General features: G+C 44.7%; 1 protein-coding gene across 3 annotated transcripts in view; it reads right to left on the reverse strand.

The window, feature by feature from the left end:
• The window catches only part of ank3b (ankyrin 3b), a 372799-nt gene that overhangs the window by 209207 nt on the left and 144706 nt on the right, over positions 1 to 18886 (reverse strand). For all 3 annotated transcript variants that reach the window (XM_059653155.1, XM_059653157.1, XM_059653156.1), the window contains exons 3-4: positions 10489 to 10587; positions 3914 to 4012 (exon numbers count right to left, since the gene is read on the reverse strand). In XM_059653155.1, the coding sequence (XP_059509138.1) occupies positions 3914 to 4012; positions 10489 to 10587 (198 nt within the window). The remainder of the gene's footprint in view (positions 1 to 3913; positions 4013 to 10488; positions 10588 to 18886) is intronic.

The raw sequence follows: 18886 nt of genomic DNA on the forward strand, positions 1-18886 counted from the left end.
GAGCTGGATGGATCTGCTGATACACTTCACCTCATTTTTGTCATGAAGCTGACTCCTGGTTAATGGGAAGTGAATCACCTGGCGGTGCAGGGAAGGTGCCCTATTCCATCAAACACATCTTTAACCTTCTTGACAATCAAACCCCATCGGCTTTGAGGCCAACTCGTGGAGCTGAGCTGACCTGTTAAACATTCTAGGCACGTAACAATGCAGTTCGTGACACACAGGCAAACTGATGTGGAGATCAAGGGTTGGAGATTCCTTCTGTGTTTTTTTTTCAAATGGGAAGCTAATCCACAATTGTAAAGCAAGTTGCATTTTACAGACATTTTCATACCAGCCATTAAAAGGTCACAAAACTTAAATAAATAATTAATTTGATAACTTTTAATTAAATAAAAAATTTCAAAAACTCAAGTATTGCTTCTCGGTAAAGTAACTAGTGGTTACAGCCACTTGGCTTTTTAAAAAAACTTTCTACCAAATATTTTCCTGTTGCTCCAATATGTGCCATAATCAGAGACTTTACATCTCTAACTCTGCCACACGTTCAAGCTTTGCTGGAGGCTGTTCAGCCCTCCAATAGCCCGAACCATGCCCCTACTGGATCATGGATTAGAGCCAATGATCCACAAACTAATCTGAGTGCGCACACACTGGGGAATGGGCTCAGTATATACACACTGAGGGATGGGCTGTGTATATACACATTGAGGGCTGGGTTGCATACACACTGAGGAGTGGGCTGTGTACACACTGAGGGGTGGGCTGTATGTACACACTGAGGTGTGGGCTGTGTATATACACTGAGGGGTGGGCTGTATGTACACACTGAGGTGTGGGCTGTGTATGTACACCGAGGGGTGGGCTGTATATACACACTCTGAGGGGTGGGTTGTATTTACACACTGAGGGGAGGACTGTATATACACTGAGGTGTGGGCTGTGTACATACACTGAGGCGTGGGCTGTACGTACACACTGAGGGGTGGGCTGTGTATATACACTGAGGGGTGGGCTGTGTATATACACTGAGGGGTGGGCTGTGTACACACTGAGGGCAGGGCTGTATATACACAATGAGGGCTGGGCTGTCTACACACTGAGGGCTGGGCTGTATATACACACTGAGGGGTGGGCTGTATATACGCACTGAGGGGTGGGCTGTATATGTACACAGGGGTGGGCTGTATATACACACTGAGAGGTGGGCTGTGTATATACACTGAGGGGTGGGCTGTATATATACACACTGAGGGCTGAGTTGCATACACACTGAGAAATGGGCTGTATACACACTGAGGAATAGGTTGTATATACACTGAAGGGTGGGCTGTGTACACACTTAGGGGTGGGCTGTGTACACACATGCACTAATCACCTTAAGGGGTCCTTTTCTGGTTTGCAAAATGTAATGTATGACACTGGCACTGGGACCTATGCTGGGGCCTCAATGATTTACAATTTCTATAAATGACTTGGATAAAGGGACCAAGGGCTCTCCAAATGCAGGAATCAGAAAACATTGGTGTGAAAGTATCGCAAGTATTTTGGATAGCAAATAGAGCCTTACTGTTTACTGTTAATGGAATTAAATACAAAAGTAATTAGTTCTACAGGACACTGGCAAGGCCACATCTGGAGTACTGCTTGGGTCACCCAGTTTAAGGAAGGATGTCAATATTTTGGAATCAGTTTAAAGAAGATTTGATCCACATTTTCCTGGAATGGACAGGTTGCCTTATGAAGAAAGGTTGGGCAGGCTAGGCTTGTATCTGCTAGAATTGCAAAAAAGTAAGACGCAACTATTAAGATATATGGGATCTCAGGTGGTCTTCACAGAGTGGGCGTAGAAAGGATGTTTCCTTCAATCGGAGAATCTGGAATGAGTGTCACTGCTTAAAAGTAAGGGGCAACTATTTAGGAGTGAGAAAGCCAAAATGTTTTATCTCAGAGGGTCCTGAGTCTTTGGAAAATGTTTCCCCAAAAGATGATGGGAAGCAACATTCTTGAATATTTTTCAGGGAGATGCAGATGGGCTCTTGATAAACAAAGCGGGGAGGGGGTCTTACTGAACGGCAGAGTAGGCTCGAGGGGCTGAATGGCCTCCTCCTGGGCCTGATTGATAGGTTTGTGTGGGAAATACTTCAATAATTGCTCATCATCTCGCTCTTTAGGCCAGGCACTCACGAAATAATTGCACCTAGAGAGTACCACTCCCTTACACATTCCTTCACCTATTTCTCTGTGTTCAGTCATTCGCAGGTAACTCAGCTGCTAAAAACTAATCAGGCAATCTTCAGAGAATGCCACATGTGCAAGATCACACGACTTAAAGAATTTCTAATATCGTACTGGTTATTGCATTGACATCAGCCACAGTCAGAGGTGCCACTCCCTTCCTTGAGCCAAGCCAGAAGTCACATGACACCAGGTTTATTTGAAATCACGTGCTTTCGGAGCACTGCTCCTTTGTCAGGTGATTTCTCAGGCTCTTGAGCCCAGAGCAGTGAAATGGAGTAAGTGAACTTTGTCTTAAAAAAGGAAATAAAAATTTCTTTTTCTTCTCTTTATTACATTATCGTGGAAGGTCTGTTATTCTGAACTTTTCATTTCTTTATTTTTCTAATGTTCTTCCTTCAGAATGTGTACTTACGATTCTGTACCTTGATACCTTTGTAGCTAAGATGGTACTTTAAGTGTGACTTGTAAGCCTTCCACTGTGGGTACACATGACAACAAAGCTAATTCAATTTAACACTGGTTTGAAATAACCTCAAAAGTGGCCAATCCCATCGTGTGAGGAAAACATTTGCCATCCTTATCTTCGATTTTCTCGCTTTCAGCCAAATGTGTAATCTTTATCGGTAATAATACCAGATTGCGGGAAAAACATGTGGTTTTAGGTTGGCTGTACGGAGTTGTGAGATTCAGTCTCACTTTACTGATCCATGTTAAAATGTGTGAGGCTCTGACTTATAAACACTGCGTGAATTTAACTCTTTGGGTCTCAACTGCGTGGTTTCTGAGTTTGTGTATCTCCTATTTTAAATATAGCAGTCCACATCTAAATTGCATTGCATATAATCCAAAGGCCTGCTGATGAACCATAGTCCACTAAGTTGATCTGTTCACAGAATCCCTGAAAGTGTGGTAACAGGCCATTCGGCCCATCAAGTCTGCTCCAACTCTCCAAACAGCATCCCACCCAGACCCATCTCCCTTGCCTACATCTTTAACCCTATATTCCCCATGGCTAACCCACCTAGCCTGCCATACCTAAACACTACGGGCAACTTAGCATGGCCAATCAACCTAACCTGCACATCTTTGGACTGTGGGAGGAAACCGGAGCACCTGGACCAAGCCCACGCAGACACAGGGAGAACGTGCAAATTCCACACAGACAGTCACCGAGGGTGGAGTTGAGCTTGGGTCCCTGTCACTGTGAGGCAGCAGTGCTAACCACTGAGCCACTGGGCCTTCTCTCATGTAACTGACAATCCACTCCTCATGTGGTCCCTTGTGAATAATGATTAGGTTTGTAGATTCAGTCTGTCTTCCTGATTGAGCATACATGAAATACACCCTGGATGCTCACTTTATGACTGCATCTCTCCTCTTGATATCAAACAGTGCTTGAGCTCAGCAAAACATGCACACTCTGGGAAACTGTAGACCACCACAGTTACACATAGAGTGCATGTTGATTTCCTGCACACTCGCAGCTCACGTCTCTACTTCCTTGACATAAAATAGCAGGGAAGGTTAGCACAAATTCCCAACACAGATTCCAGAATTTACCAGTAAGATTGTAACTCTGACATTTTGTGTTAATATATGAGCTTTCAATATCCCTAACAATGTGTCCACATTACACACAGACATTGAAATGACAAGCAGCAGGTTTTACCTGTGACTGGGCATTAATGTTCGCTCCATTTGTTACAAGCACATGTACAACTTCTGCTTGTCCAGCTAAGGATGCAATATGGAGAGCGGTATTTCCTTTCTGAAAGAAAAAAGTCAAAGTGTTAGGGATAAAGAGAGTGTGACCCAGTGCAAACACAGCAAAGAATATCTGCTAGGCAGCTGTATCATTGTCCATAAGATTGGCAGCTCAAATCCAAGGTATGATCAATAAAACATCTATAGGAAATCTCTAGAGTAATCCCTTTCAACAAAATATCAGAAAGTCTGAGCTTTGTTTCATTCTACAGTATTAAGTGGGCAAAGAAATTCAGATTCCTCATCCCATCCAATATTATCATCCTGATGATGATGGCAGTAATGTGATTGGTTTCTATCAATGGAGAACTTTTATAAACTAGTTGATGTCTGGCTCCGTAGTGATGATTAATCGCCATCAATGAGCCTATGACTACGCAACAAGTCCAATATCATGGTAATTACAGAACAGCAGGGTGATTAAAGGTAGATCGAATGGGCCTTGCTCTTTTATTGTCTTGCAATTCTGGTGTTACTAAGTCAGATGGACTTCTGTTGAACTTTGCAGCATTAACATAGGCTAAAGTCACCATAGTCCCTACAGGATCATAATCCTGCCCTCTCATTACAAGTAATTTTGCTATAATGAGTGTTTCATTAACGCAAATTGACTGTAATGCGATTGATGAATAGCGGACGCTGTTTGCATAACGTAGCCTTTCTGCTGCTCGGGTGTAACAATTTCCCTATAACGCGATTTTCCAGACCACCGTGTCGTGTAACTGTTGCATTTTTGGTGAACTACCTGTAGAGCAAGATGACTGGTGGTGGTTTAACCTGGGGGTTACCACACCTCAGCCTTGGGCAGGGGGCTGAGAAGGAGAGCCCCTCATGGTAACTTCAGTGCAGGGACTGAACCGACGCTGTTGGTGATACTCTTCATTGCAAACCAACCATTCAGCAAATGAGTATTAATATAGTTCAGTAAAGGACCACATTAATTCAAATACATTAAAAAGCAGGCATGCTTTGGAGGAAGTCTCAAGAGTTTTATGGTCCAAAAATAAACTCTTGTGGGTTTAGAAGAGGTCAATCTAAGTTGATCCAAACATGACTTGTTTCCATGATTAAAAGCCATGATTTGGATTTACTCAGTTGCAACATTGCGTTCTGCATCTCCCTGTGTAAGTTTGTTTGAATTTAACACCAGCTCTTCTGTGCATTCAAATGCACGGCCTTCAGTCTACCAGCATGTTCCAGATGCAGAAATGGTGGGCCCGCATCTCTCTTAAGAGTGCTAGCCACCAGGACAGGGAGGGTCCAAGACAGCAGGGGGAGCTAGCGGGCTGGTCGGTCGCCTGACAAGGCAGTCAGGAGATGAGCAGGTTTATCAAAGCAGCAGGAAGACGATACAGCAGAAAAATACAAATGTTCACTGCCTCTCCTACTTCATTTATCAATTAATGAATGATAGGTCCTTGGAATGGAAAATAAGATGGATTCACATCAAATTGCTGTTGGTACAGGCATCTTGAGCTCTAGCATAATAGTGTGACTTCAACAGAATCATTCAACATGTATCAGAACACTGGAGCAGCAAGAGGCCATTCAACCCTGATATGCCATTCAGTCGCATCAAGGTCGATCTAAATAGGAACTCCATTAATCCATCTTAAGTTCCGAACTCCTTCATTGAAAAATTTAGTCATTTCAGTTATGAAAGCTTCAGAGAACTATAGGTCAGGTAATAATGGCAGGAAAGATAATGTAGCAGAAAATCATCCAGAAACAGAACAAAATACAGAACAGTCAGCACACATTTCAAAACAGAAGGCATCGGCCTTATTGATTTTATTTTGAAGAAGTGACAGAAAGAACAGATGAGGGTAATGCACTAGGTGTCATACACTCAGATTTTTAAACGAGCTACAATGCTGCACTGCACAATAAACTCATGACTAGGGTCGGAGCTTTTGGATTTAAAGGACAGAGAGCAGACCGAAGGCATGCTGACTACTAGAACATAGAACATAGAAAAGTACAGCACAGTACAGGCCCTTCGGCCCACGATGTTGTGCCGTGGAATAATCCTAATCCAAAAGTAAAATAACCTAACCTACATTCCCCTCAATTCACTGCTGTCCATGTGCATGTCCAGCAGTCCATTAAATGTCACTAATGACTCTGCTTCCACGACTACCACTGGTAAACTATTCCATGCGCTCACAACTCTCTGGGTGAAGAACCTTCCTCTGACGTCTCCTCTATACCTTCCTCCTAACATCTTAAAACTATGACCCCTCGTGGCAGTCAATCCTGCCCTGGGGAAAAGTCTCTGGCTATCGACTCTATCCTTGCTTCTCATTACCTTGTACACCTCGATTAGGTCACCTCTCTTCCTCCTTCTCTCCAGAGAGAAAAGTCTGAGCTCAGTCAACCTAACCTCGTAAGAGAAGCCCTCTAGTCCAGGCAGCATCCTGGTAAACCTCCTTTGCACCCTCTCCAAAGCCTCCACATCTTTCCTATAATACGGCGACCAGAACTGGACACAATACTAAAGTGAGAATTGAGATATAGGATTTAAGGTAGGTGCTCAGTTGGCATTAAGAGGAGAGCGATATTCACAGGGACCAGTGTTAGACTCTCAGATGCTCACAATTTACCTTAAGAATTTGGATTCTGGAACCAGTAACTTGAATTTATTAATAACAAAACTTTTTTTTTAACTGCCCATCCTTAAATCTCCAGCCTACCTTGTTGGAATCACTTGCTCAGGCAGACTTACGAGAGTTCCATGGGTCACCCATGGGGCGTTATTGTACCCTTTACTTCTTACAAATCTCACAGCTGTGAAGTAGCTCTTCTTTGAGTTTGTCATACTTCCTTATTCCTGCATCCCATTAATGAAATGTTTAACCTTTTAGAGAATGGGTGGGCAAATTGCCAATGTCATTAATGGTCTACTTAATAACACAGCTTCTTCACTAGACACCACAATGCCGATAAAATGATGGATTCAAATAAAAACCAAAAGAACTGCGGACGCTGTAAATCAGGAACAAAAACAGAAGTCGCTGGAAAAGCTCAGCAGGGCTGGCAGCACCTGTGAAGAAAAATTCAGAGTTAATGTTTCAGGGTCTGGTGACCCATCCTCAGAACTGAATGGCAGATTCACTTCACTTCAGCTCTGATGAAGAGTCATCTACACTCGAAACATCAACTTGCTTTCCCTACATGGATGCTGTCTGACTCAGATTTCTTTTTGGATGGATTCTGGTTATTTTGCATGGAATAATCACTCTTTTCAAAGATCCTACCAACCCAAGGCTGAAATGGCAGAACTCTCAAGTTCCTTTGACTTGATCGTTAATATGCAGAGTGTCTACGTGACATTTTAATCAGTCTGTCGCACACAGTCTAGATGTGCGTCCACTGTCCAATACAGCACATCTGAAAGACTCTGCCACCAATATATTCATCACTAAGCTGATACTTCTTATGACCAATACAACTCCCTCCCTTTGACCTCCACCATCTTCATTTGAATCATCTGTTTCATGCTTAGTTTTGAAAATTCTGTTATACAGTTTGGGACAGTTCATGGTCCTCAGAATTGTAAGTGAAACATCAATTGACCATACTCAGCACTAGTGCAGTTGATTGCCTTATTGTCAAACCCAAACTCTCTTTGCTTCCTAAAATTATCAATAGCCGTTCTGTCTCATTTCTATTATTTGCAATTCTTTGTCGCCTGCAACTGTATCTAAATGCCCTCTCCAATTTGTTATCTTCTGTTTTCTGCCGCACCACCCTATTCTATAAGTAAGTGCTGCAAATGAATATTTTCCTTAGCTCATGCTACTACTGACACTTAATCTAGCAGCATGTGTTCATCTCCAAACTTAACTCATGTCAAAAACAGAATTCGATTCATATGTGCTACATAAGCACAATCCATTCACTTCAATGCCAGCACAAACTGGGGAGTTTCCAAAAGAAATTTCTGTAATCTTGCGTACAACCTACCGAACTCCACTGTGCATTCTCCTATGGTATAATCGTCAGGCTTTCTAAATTTGTCAAAATCCGAGCAGATAATAAATCAGCTTTTTGATGAATTTTATTCATGAAAATTTTTACAAGCCTGCATTCGCATTCGGATCATCAGGCTCCAGCTTCGAAAAACACATTGCTTCTTACCCTGCTTCTGTATGGTACAAAAAGTGCTAAGGCCATTTTTTTGCTTTCTTTTTAGTAAAGAAGTAACCCAGATCTACATTGTAACTTCATTGTTCCATTGGTCAGAATGCTCATTTTGAGAAAACAGAGCTGGGTAATCGCACCCTGAAACTTTACATTTTGAGGCAGCCACTTTCCATTACAACGTAACAGAAGATGGTGTTTTTAAACTCTTTAGTGTCTAACTCATTTTAGTGAGAAGTGACAAAGAACTGCAGATGCTAGAGTCAGAGATACCAAGGTGTAGAGCTGGAGGAACATAGCAGGTCAAGCAGCATCAGAGGAGCCGGAAAGTCGTCAGTTTGAGTCAGGACGCTCCTTCAGAATAGTCCTGATGAAGGGTCCCGAACTGAAATGTCAACTTTCCTGCTCCTCTGATGCTGCTTGACCTGCTATGTTCCTCCAGCTCCACGCTGTGTTCACTCACTTTAGTGAGAGCTTTATCCTTAACTGCAATCCATCAAACTCACACTCCATTGATTAATGAGTCCCCACATTTATACAACCAATTCACACCAAAATAATCCTTCATTAGTATATCCAATACTTGTTCCTCATTTCTGCGGGCAGTCACAGAATCCCTACGGTGTGGAAGTAGGCCATTCGGCCCATCGAGCCTACACTGATCCGCTTGAAGAGCATCCTGCTACCCTTTCCCTGTAACCCTGCATTCCCCCTAGTTAATCCACCCAACTTGCATATCCCTGAACACTATGGGCCAATTGAGCACGGCCAATCCACCTAAACTGCACACCTTTGACTGTGGGAGGAAACCCACACAGACCGTGATCCGAGGCTCAAATCAAACCTGGGTCCCTGGCACTGTGAAACAGCAGTGCTAACCACTGAGCCACCACACAGCCCTTCAGTCCTTCTGACTTCAGAAGATGAGAATGACAGAGGCACTGAAGAAGGTTAGTGAACAGTGTTTATAACAATGATACCAGAACCCAGCGGTTATTGTAAGTATCAAGAAAGTCTGAGCAGGCTGAATTTGTTCTTCTCCAGAAAAGAGACAGAGCTGAGGAGTGGCCTGATGGAAGTCTTTAAAACATTAAATTAATTTGAAATACTAAACAGACTTAAAATGTTTCCGCTCGCAGGGATTTAGCGGTTGGGGGTCATTAACACACAATAGACACCGACAAGAAATTCAAGAAGAAATGAGTCAGACACAGAGTAGCAAAAGCGTGGAACTTGAAGGTAGGATAAGTAACATGAATGTACTTAATGGAAACCTAGGCAGGTCCGTGAGGCTGAAAAGACTGGAAGGATGTGCTGACAGAGTTAAGTGAAGAGGAGCTTACATGGAACAGGTCACTTTGGGCTGAGCTGGCCTGGATATGCCGCAGTCATTGCCGGATTGTCATTCCTTTTCAATCTTCTGCTGCCTCAACGCCGCTGCCTGATCTTTGCTCGGTCTCCTGAATCGGCCTTTATTAGAAATCTTGGGGTACGTCGACCCAGAACTCTAACAGGACATGTCCCCCTTGTACAGCACTAGGTGCCATGAGGTAAATTGAGAAGTGCCCTGTGAATGTTAGAGAAGGGGTGGTTGGGTGCGATGATGGGGTAGCAGGTGGTAGCTGGATAGGGCGCGTAGGGCAGTGGGGGCATAATAAGGGAGTAGGTAGGTGAGTGAGGTACAAGATGGGCAGAGTGACGAGGCGGTGGGGTGACAGGAGAGTAGAGTGACAGAACGGGTGCAGGTGGGCGAGGTGTCTGGTGGGTGGTGGTAACAGGGTAAGGTTTTGGTGAGGGGTGTGGCTAAATGGTCAGGGAGTGTTGTTGGGACCCTGAACTGCCCGACACCCCTAATGGTGGGTATGTTATCTATCCAAGTGGGCAGAGCTTCAGCTTAGCTCACACATTAACTCTTTCATGTCCATTAGCTCACCAAAACAGTCTCGTGTCCAATGTCAGAATATTTCCCCCCAAACTACCTCATCTTTACTTCTGAAGCCCTAGGACTGCCTCTCTACTATAGTCCAAACTCCCCCAGGCGATGGTCACAGTGTGAGACCATTCCTGAAGTCCTCATTGAGAACTTGAATTCTACATTTGACTCTGCATCAAATTCCAATTTCAATGGGTTTCTGCATTACCACACATTCCAAACAGACACGAGGGTACGGTTCATGATTTGATCACAGTCCTTGACTGCTCACACAGCCTCAGGAAGTGCTCCACTGAGACCTTCCCACCTGTTGCTGAGCCAAAGAATTTCAGAACCAATCGAGATCCATCCTTTCTTAACGAAGCGAGCAGCGTCACTGATCACCCACCAGGTCACACTCTTACCTTGGTGGCTGCGTCCACATTCGCACCGAGCTGGATCAGTTCGGAAACGACCCCAATGTGACCCTCCTTCGAAGCAAGGTGAAGAGCATTCAAGCCATTCTGTAAAACAATAGCAAACTGAGTTATACCAAGAGGCATCCATGTTAACAGATCCATTTATCGGAGCATGGGGACGTGACAGCATCATCCAGCCTCTCAACTCTTGGCCCACCATTCAATTAACATAAAAACCGAAGCAGGAGTAGGCCATTCGGCCCTTTGAACCTGTACTGCCATCATTCAAATCGATCCCAGCTAATAGATAAAGTGAACAGTCAAAGTCTCTTTCCAAGTGTAGAGGTGTCCACAAACAGAGCATGTAAGGTTTAACGTGAGAGTGTAAAGATTTAAAAGGGACCTGAGGGGCAACATTTTCACACAGAGGGTGGAGGGTGTGTGGAATGAGCTGTCAGAGGAAGCGGTGGAGGCTGGTACAATTACAAAGAGACATTTGGACAGGCACATGGATGGGAACCCAGGTTCGATTCCATCCTCAGGTGTGGGGTTTGCACATTCTCCCTGTGTCTGTGCGGGTTTCCTCCGGTTGCCCCGGTTCCCTCCCACAGTCCAAAGATGTGCAGGCTAGGTGGATTGGCCATGCTAAACTGCCTATGAGAATTGCAGGATTACTCGGATAGGATGCGGGGGTGGGTCTGGGTGGGATGCTTTATGGAGGATTGGTGTCGACTCGATGGGCCGAATGGCCTGTTTCTACACTGTAAGGACTCTGAGACGATTTTAAAGCATCTCATTTACTGCGAATTACATTAGATCTACGACTGTTACAGACACAGCCGTGTTGGTCAATGGAAACATACTTAGGGTGATGGCTTTTTGTGTGTGGAAGTGTGTGTCAGTTGTTTCGAAAAAACATTTGCTGCTATCTAATGCCTGTTGCCTTGTCCCAATTTAAATTCTTTGGTGTCTAGGAAGTAAATCTTTTGCCTATGTGTTGTGGTTTTACGTGGCGATGACTACTGTGGATGTTTGTGGATTCTTTTCATTTTGCTTCTTTGCGAGTCCAAACAACCCATATGTCAGGACAAATAAAGAGGATCTTATTACCTTCTGACTGCATCAACTCATGAAGGAGTTAGTGAGAATGAAAACAGAACTGCTAGAAACCAAAAAGTAGCCCTCAGGAGAAATACATTTTGGACCTTATGTGCCTCCCTACTAATCTTCTGAAATAGCTGAGCACACAGTTGCCAAGAACACAAGTCATGACCACCTTTTGAAGGGACATTCAGGTTTATGAATAAATAACCGTGCCAGTCAGCAACTAATTAATTGTACAATGATCTGCACTGGGTCTATTTCATCCGATATAGTCAACTTCAAAATCCTCATTCTCACCGCCAAATCCTTCATGGCCTCAGGTCATTTGACTTCCGTTCTTGCCGCTACCAGACATTACAGTCCCATTGCCCTAGTCAATTGAGGTGAGTGTTGGAGCAAAATTTCTTCCTTTATTATCGTTCACAGTGGGCTATTCAATGATCTTTCTGTGCTGTCTTGAAGTCAACTCCCAATATTTTGCACTTCTTTCTATATATTTATAAACTTCAAATTAGATCATTACGAAGAAACTTTTGCTCACTGCTCCCTCCGTCACTCACCGCCTCATTTTACATCCGTGAAATGTGGCAGGATTAGTTCTGTTTTAAAGATGTTGACAATTTGTGGCAGAGCTGGTCTCCCTCTTATGTATCAAGAAATGTCAGACTCTTACTGAGATGAAAGTCAGCATTATGTTGGATAAACATGTTCAGCGTTATATCACCCCCTTTTATTCCTCAGATGCTCACAGTCACAAAGGAGAGAAATGTACATCTACAATTGTAGCTCAACAGTGCCAGGTTCACCTTGTGCTTTTTAAACAGTTGCTTTTTCAGCAATGGCTCGGCCTGCCGTGATGCATGTTACTCTGCACTGATATGAAAATGTACTCCCGGTTATGCATGTGTCCGATCTACCAGATTGGAAACCACACCATGGCTGTCCAATCTCGTCTTACTGCTTCGCATAAAAGGGACTGCATCAAATCTGAAACATATCACACTCACTGGCAAGGTATTTGGAAAGTCATTCTGAATATTCTGAATATTTTTCTGCTGTGTGCCTCCTCCTCCTGCTTCAAGTCCCTAAAAAATCTCTATCTCCCTCCTTCCTATGAACCTGTAGCATTTTTGGTCAGTAACTTATAGAATTCCAGGACACAAGACTATAGAGTCACAGAGATGCACAGTATGGAAACAGACCATTCAATCCAACACACCCATGCCGATCAGATATCCTAAATTAATCTATTCCCATTTGCCAGCATGTGGCCCATATCCCTCTAAACCCTTTCCATTCATGTACCCATCCAGATGCCTTTTAAATGTTGTAACTGTACCCGCCTCCACCACTTCTTCTGGCAGCTCATTCCATGCACGCACCACCCTCTGCGTGAAAAAGTTATCCCTTTAGGTCCCTTTTAAATCTTCCCGCTCCCACCTGAAACCCACGCCCTCTGGTATTGCACTCCCCTACCCTTAAGAAAGCTGATGACCATTAAACCATTGCTGATTGTCGGAAAAACCCATCTGGGTCACTAATGTCCTTCAGAGAAGGAAATCTGCCATCCTCACCTGGACTGGCCTATATGTGACTCCAGACCCACAGCAATGCAGTTGGCTCTCAAATGTCCTCAGAAACGGCATAGCAAGCCAGTTCAACAACAGCTAGGGACAGGCACTAAATACGGGCTGACCAGTGACACCTATGTCCCATAAGTGAATAGAGAAAAGAAATATTTTAACATAAATGTAGGACGACATTGACAACATTATTAGAGTCCTCTGAAAACATAACAGACAATCGACAATGTATGAGGCTCCGGTCACACTGCGTTCGGAATGTCAGTGGACCTGAAACCTTAACTCTGATTTCTCTCCACAGATACTGTCAGACCTGTGAGCTTTTCCAGCAATTTCTGTTTTCGTTTGGAATATTTTTGGGCCTCGTTCCAAAGAAGGATCTGCTGGCCTTGGAGTGGGGCCAGAGGAGACTCAAAATGAAGGGCTGATCAAATGTGGAGCGGTTGAGGTTTCTTAGCCTATACCTGATGGAGTTGAGAAGGACGAGGGGGATCTCACTGAAACTTACAGAGGCCTGGATGGAGTGGACATGGGTAAGATATTTCCTCTAGTAGGAGAGGCTAAGGGAGGAATTTCTTCAGTCAAATGGTGGTGTATCTACAGGACAGCAACAGCTGTGGAGGCCAAGTAATGGAGTGTATTTAAGACGGAGATAGATAGGTTCTTGATTAGTGCGGGATCAATGGTTATGGGGAGAAGGCAGGAGAGTGTGTTGAGTAATGTATCAGCCAGGATCGAATGTGGGATATGAGATGATGGGCCTAATGCATCATTCTGCTCCTATATTGTATGGTCTTGTGGACAAAGGTGAACCAGAGATGTTGGTGTATTTAGATTTCTGAAAGCAACAGGACAAGATCACAGATTTTGTTACAGTACAGGAGGAGGCCATTCTGGCTATCACCCAGGCATCAACTTGTTTAATGAGCATCATACTGAGTGCTCAATCTGCTGTGTCTTCCTTGTACCCCTGCAATTTATTTTTATCCAAATACCCACCCGTTGCCCGCTCGCATGCCTCAGTTCAACCTTCCTCCATCACAATTTCCAGCAGTACATTCCAGACTCTATGTACTCGCTGTGAGAAAACGTTTCTCCTCACATCACCCATAATTCTTTCGCAAATCACTTTAAATCCATGCCCTCTCATTTTGTTTCTTTTGAGAGTGAGAACGGTTCCTCCCTATCTAACGTATCTAGCCCCTGCATAATTTTGAAAGCCTCTACTAGTTCTTCTCTCGACCTTCTTTTCCATAAGGAGAACAGACTTCAGTCTACCCTCGTCGCTGGAGTGGCACGGTGGTTCAGCGGTTAGCACTGCTGCCTCACAGCGCCAGGGACCTGGGCTCGATTCCAGCTTCGGGCGGTGTTTGCACATTCTCCCTGTGTTTGCGTGGGTTTCCTCCCATAGCCCATGGATGTGCGGGTTAGGCAGATTGGTCATGCTAAGTTGCCCCATAGTGTCCACGAATGTGCAGTCCACATGGGTTGGCCATGTGGAATTGTAGGATTACAGGGTTTGGGTGGGATACTGTTTGGAGAGCTGGTGTGAACCCAATGGGCTGAATGGCATGCTTCCCACATTGTAGGGATTCTACTCAAAATAAACATAAGTTCCTCATCCCGGGAAGCATTCTTGCAAACTGACTCTGCACTCTATGTGGACTTCACCAGTTTCAAAATCTCCCCTTCCCCCACTGCATCCCTAAACCAGCCCAGTTCATCCCCTCCCCCCACTGCACCACACAACCAGCCCAGCTCTTCCCCCCCACCCACTGCATCCCAAAACCAGTCCAACCTGTCTCTGCCTCCCTAACCGGTTCTTCCTCTCACCCATCCCTTCCTCCCACCCCAAGCCGCACCCCCAGCTACCTACTAACCTCATCCCACCTCCTTGACCTGTCCGTCTTCCCTGGACTGACCTATCCCCTCCCTACCTCCCCACCTACACCCTCTCCACCTATCTTCTTTACTCTCCATCTTCGGTCCGCCTCCCCCCCCTCCCTATTTATTCCAGTTCCCTCCCCCCATCCCCCTCTCTGATGAAGGGTCTAGGCCCGAAACGTCAGCTTTTGTGCTCCTGAGATGCTGCTTGGCCTGCTGTGTTCATCCAGCCTCACATTTTATTATCTGCACTCTATGTGATGTCTTTACCTCCTTCCTACAATGTGGCATCCAGAATGCCATTTAAAGTGCTGCTGCAAAGGGTAGTGATCATGGTGTTGGGCTTTATATTTTAGAATGGTTGGAGAATTGGCCAACCAACAGGAAGCAGAAAATTAGGATAAATTCGTAACTTGTGATGAAGCCATTTGGTGATGGTACAAAGAAAGGCAGGAAATAAGTTGTGAGGATGCTACAAGTGAGTCTGCAAAAATATTGGCAGACAAAGTGTAATGGGGAAAATGCACTCTACTGAATTAGTTTTACTGTCCTGTGTAATTGCCCACATGAGTACAGCAGTAGCATGTCAGCAGTGAAAAGCGGGATATAATTTAAAGAACGAGACTGGAAAATACTGCAGTGCACAAGAACGTGGTTGTATCTGCTCAGGAATCACAAAACGTTAGCATGTAAGCCCAGCAAGATGTTAAGGTGGTAGTTAGAATGTTGGCCTTCATTGTAAGGGAGGTGGAGTAGAACAATATGGTGAAGTACAAGGCATTGGTGAGACCGTACCCAGATTACTGTGTAGAGTTTTGATCTCCATACCTAGGGACAGATGCTAATGGAATTGGAAGCAGTTCAGAGAATCTTCATCATGTTGGCTGGATAGAGTCAAGAAGCTTCTGAGAGGGCTTGCCAGGGTTGATTCCAAAAGATTGTTTCCTCTCATGAGGGATCCAGGACCAGGGGCCACAGTTTGAGATGGATCACCTCCCAGGAAAGATAGAAAATAGTAAGAATTTCCTCTCTCGGAATTCCCGACCACAGTGGGAGCTGGGTCATTGAAATAGTCAAAGCCGAGTTATCCACAAGAGCGTGGAGGGAGAAAGGTGAAGAAGGCAGGAAGGTGGAGTTAACGCTACAATCGGATCGGCCTTCTTAAAATAATGGGTCACTTGGCACTCATCATTCATAATCCTACCTGAATTCTGAGATTACGTGGAGGGTTCTTGCAATGCAGTGCTAGTGTCCCTGCCTCGAAACCAGGAGGCCTGGGTTCAACTCCCATCTGGTGTGTGGTAACATCCCGAAACAGGCTGATTAAGGAAAGTGTCGAGAGATTAAATGGACATCTCACAGCTCTCCAGTGTCTCCTGATGGGTACCCAGCAAACCCGAGTGTCTCTGAAAGTTGCTTTGTGAGGGAGCCTCTTTGAGAGGACCTCGGTTGGGGAATGGAGGGGCTTCTGAAAGTCACCATCTAGCCTTTGCCTGTGGTCCCCACCCCGCTCACCAGTAACCTGTAGCTAATGACCTCTCCCCCACTCCTGCCCTACCTCATCTTTGTCCAGGGACCCAGTGATAATAATGGTGACCATTTAATAACCAATGGACATTTTCTTTTGCCAGGCCTCCGCCACAGGACAGATGCCACCAGTGCCATAAACCTTGAGGAAGACTTCTCCCAACGAGAAGAAATGCAGCGCTCCCAACATTGGCATTGTTCATGTTGGCAGTAGCGTGAGTCAGAATTCAGCTATAGTATTGCTCTTATTGTCTGAACTGTTCGCCAGTTTAGTGCCACACTGGGAAAATAAGATGGCTGGAATAAAGCCTAAGGGAACTTCAAAATCCACCTTCCAATTCAGGAAAGAAGTGGCGCTGGGTTCAACGGACTGGTAGAAAAATCTCTGATGGAACTACAGGCCACCCTTAAAGGGGAGATGGTTCAGTGGTGGCGAGGTGCATTCTCCCTCCGGGAAAGGTAGAACACACAAAGCCAGAGCTTCCAGGATGATGGAAGAGCTGGAAATCCAAAACATATCGTGAAATGTCAGACTGATATTGCAAGGGAGAACCAGGCTGATGCTAAGGTGAAAAAAGGCATTAAAATATGCAAAGCGAGAGTATGAGAAGAGACTGCGAGTTAACATGAAAGGAAATTCCAAAGTTTTTCAGACATACATAGATGGTTAAAAAAAACAGGTGTTAAGAGGAGCATGGGGGTGATTTGGCATGAAAAAGAGGCATGGTTTAAATCCTAAAAGGAAACTTCAAACGCATCTTTATGAAGAAAGAAGCTATTACCAGAATCATAATGAAAGCATAAGTGTTTACAGCACCGCATGGTCTAAAACCTGATAAAAAGTGGGCTGCATGTACTTAAAGTTACTACATCACTGCCACTGGAAGGGGCATATCTGACGATACTGAGTGAACTGAGTAGATACTGAGTGAGGTACTGAGGACAGACACATTGGCTCACTTGCTGCAGAGAATCACAGAGCAAACTGGAGGAAACAACATCTCATCGTCAAACTAGGCACTTTACCACCTTCTGGGCTTAACACTGAGTTCAACAACTACCGATTGTGAACCCACTCCCAATCCTTCCCTTTCTTTTAGCTTTACTTGTTGCATTCTCTGTCACCCTGCCACCCACTCCAGTGGGACAGTCTTTTCCAGTCTGGCAGGGAGACACACCATTGTTCTGACATTCTCACATTATGATCACTTAATCTGCACTATCAGCACCCTTTCTCCTATTGCATAAAAGCTGCCCCCTCCACACCATCTAGACTCAAAATGTCAGCTTGCTCCCTCTCCAAGGATGCTGCAATCGTAGATCACTGAGTCCCTACAGTGTGTAAACTGGTTCTTCGGCCCAACAAGTCCACACCAACCCTTGGGACATCCCACCCAGACCCAGACCCATCCCCCTATAACCCGGCTAAGCTACACATCCCTGAACGCTACGGGCAATTTAGCATGACCAATCCACCTAGACTGCTCGTGGGAGCAAACTGGAGTACCTGAAGGAAACCCACACAGACACTGGGAAAACATGCAAACTCCACACAGACAATTGCCCGAGGCTGGAATCGAACCTAGGTTCTTGGTGCTGTGAGGCAGCAGTGCTAACCACTGAGCCGTGGTGGCACCGAAATCGCCAGTATCTTTTGTTTTCACTACAGATTCCAACGTCTGTATGATTTGCTCCCAGTTAATAAAGTGCCACAGACCAGGTTGATTAATTAAGGTAAAGCCAATGGAATGAAAGGGTCAGAAGCAGCAAAGATACAAAGTTGGGTGAGTGATAGGAAGCAGAATGGCTGTTTCTCGATGAAAGGGAGCCCTTTCTCTCTGTTGACTCTGCCTAGACCCCTCACCATTTCAAATACCTCTATCAGCTTTCCTGTCTTTCTTCTTGAAGGAAAACATTCCTAAATTCTCCAACCTACAGAAGGTGGTGTGCACCCATTATGGAGTGTATTTTCATGGCTCGCTGCTGCGGAAAGGCGGCCAACATCATCAAAGACCCATCGCACCCCGGTAATGATCTCCTACAACCTCTTCCATCAGGCAGAAGATACAGGAGCCTGAACACACGCACCAGCAGCTTCAGGAACAGCGTCCTTCTGGCTGTTATCATACTGTCGAATACACTCTAGCTTGAAATCATGTAACCTGCAATGTAGCCTGTACGTCTCTAAGTCTTTTTGATCTGTACATCCTTTGCTTGCTGTGATCTGCCTGTACTGTTCATAAACAAAACTTTTCACTGTATTTCGGTACATGGGACAATAAAATCAAAATCAAAAAATCTGCACA

This window comes from Stegostoma tigrinum, chromosome 20 (genome assembly GCF_030684315.1).
Source record: "Stegostoma tigrinum isolate sSteTig4 chromosome 20, sSteTig4.hap1, whole genome shotgun sequence".
NCBI classification, from domain to species: Eukaryota; Metazoa; Chordata; class Chondrichthyes; order Orectolobiformes; family Stegostomatidae; genus Stegostoma; species Stegostoma tigrinum.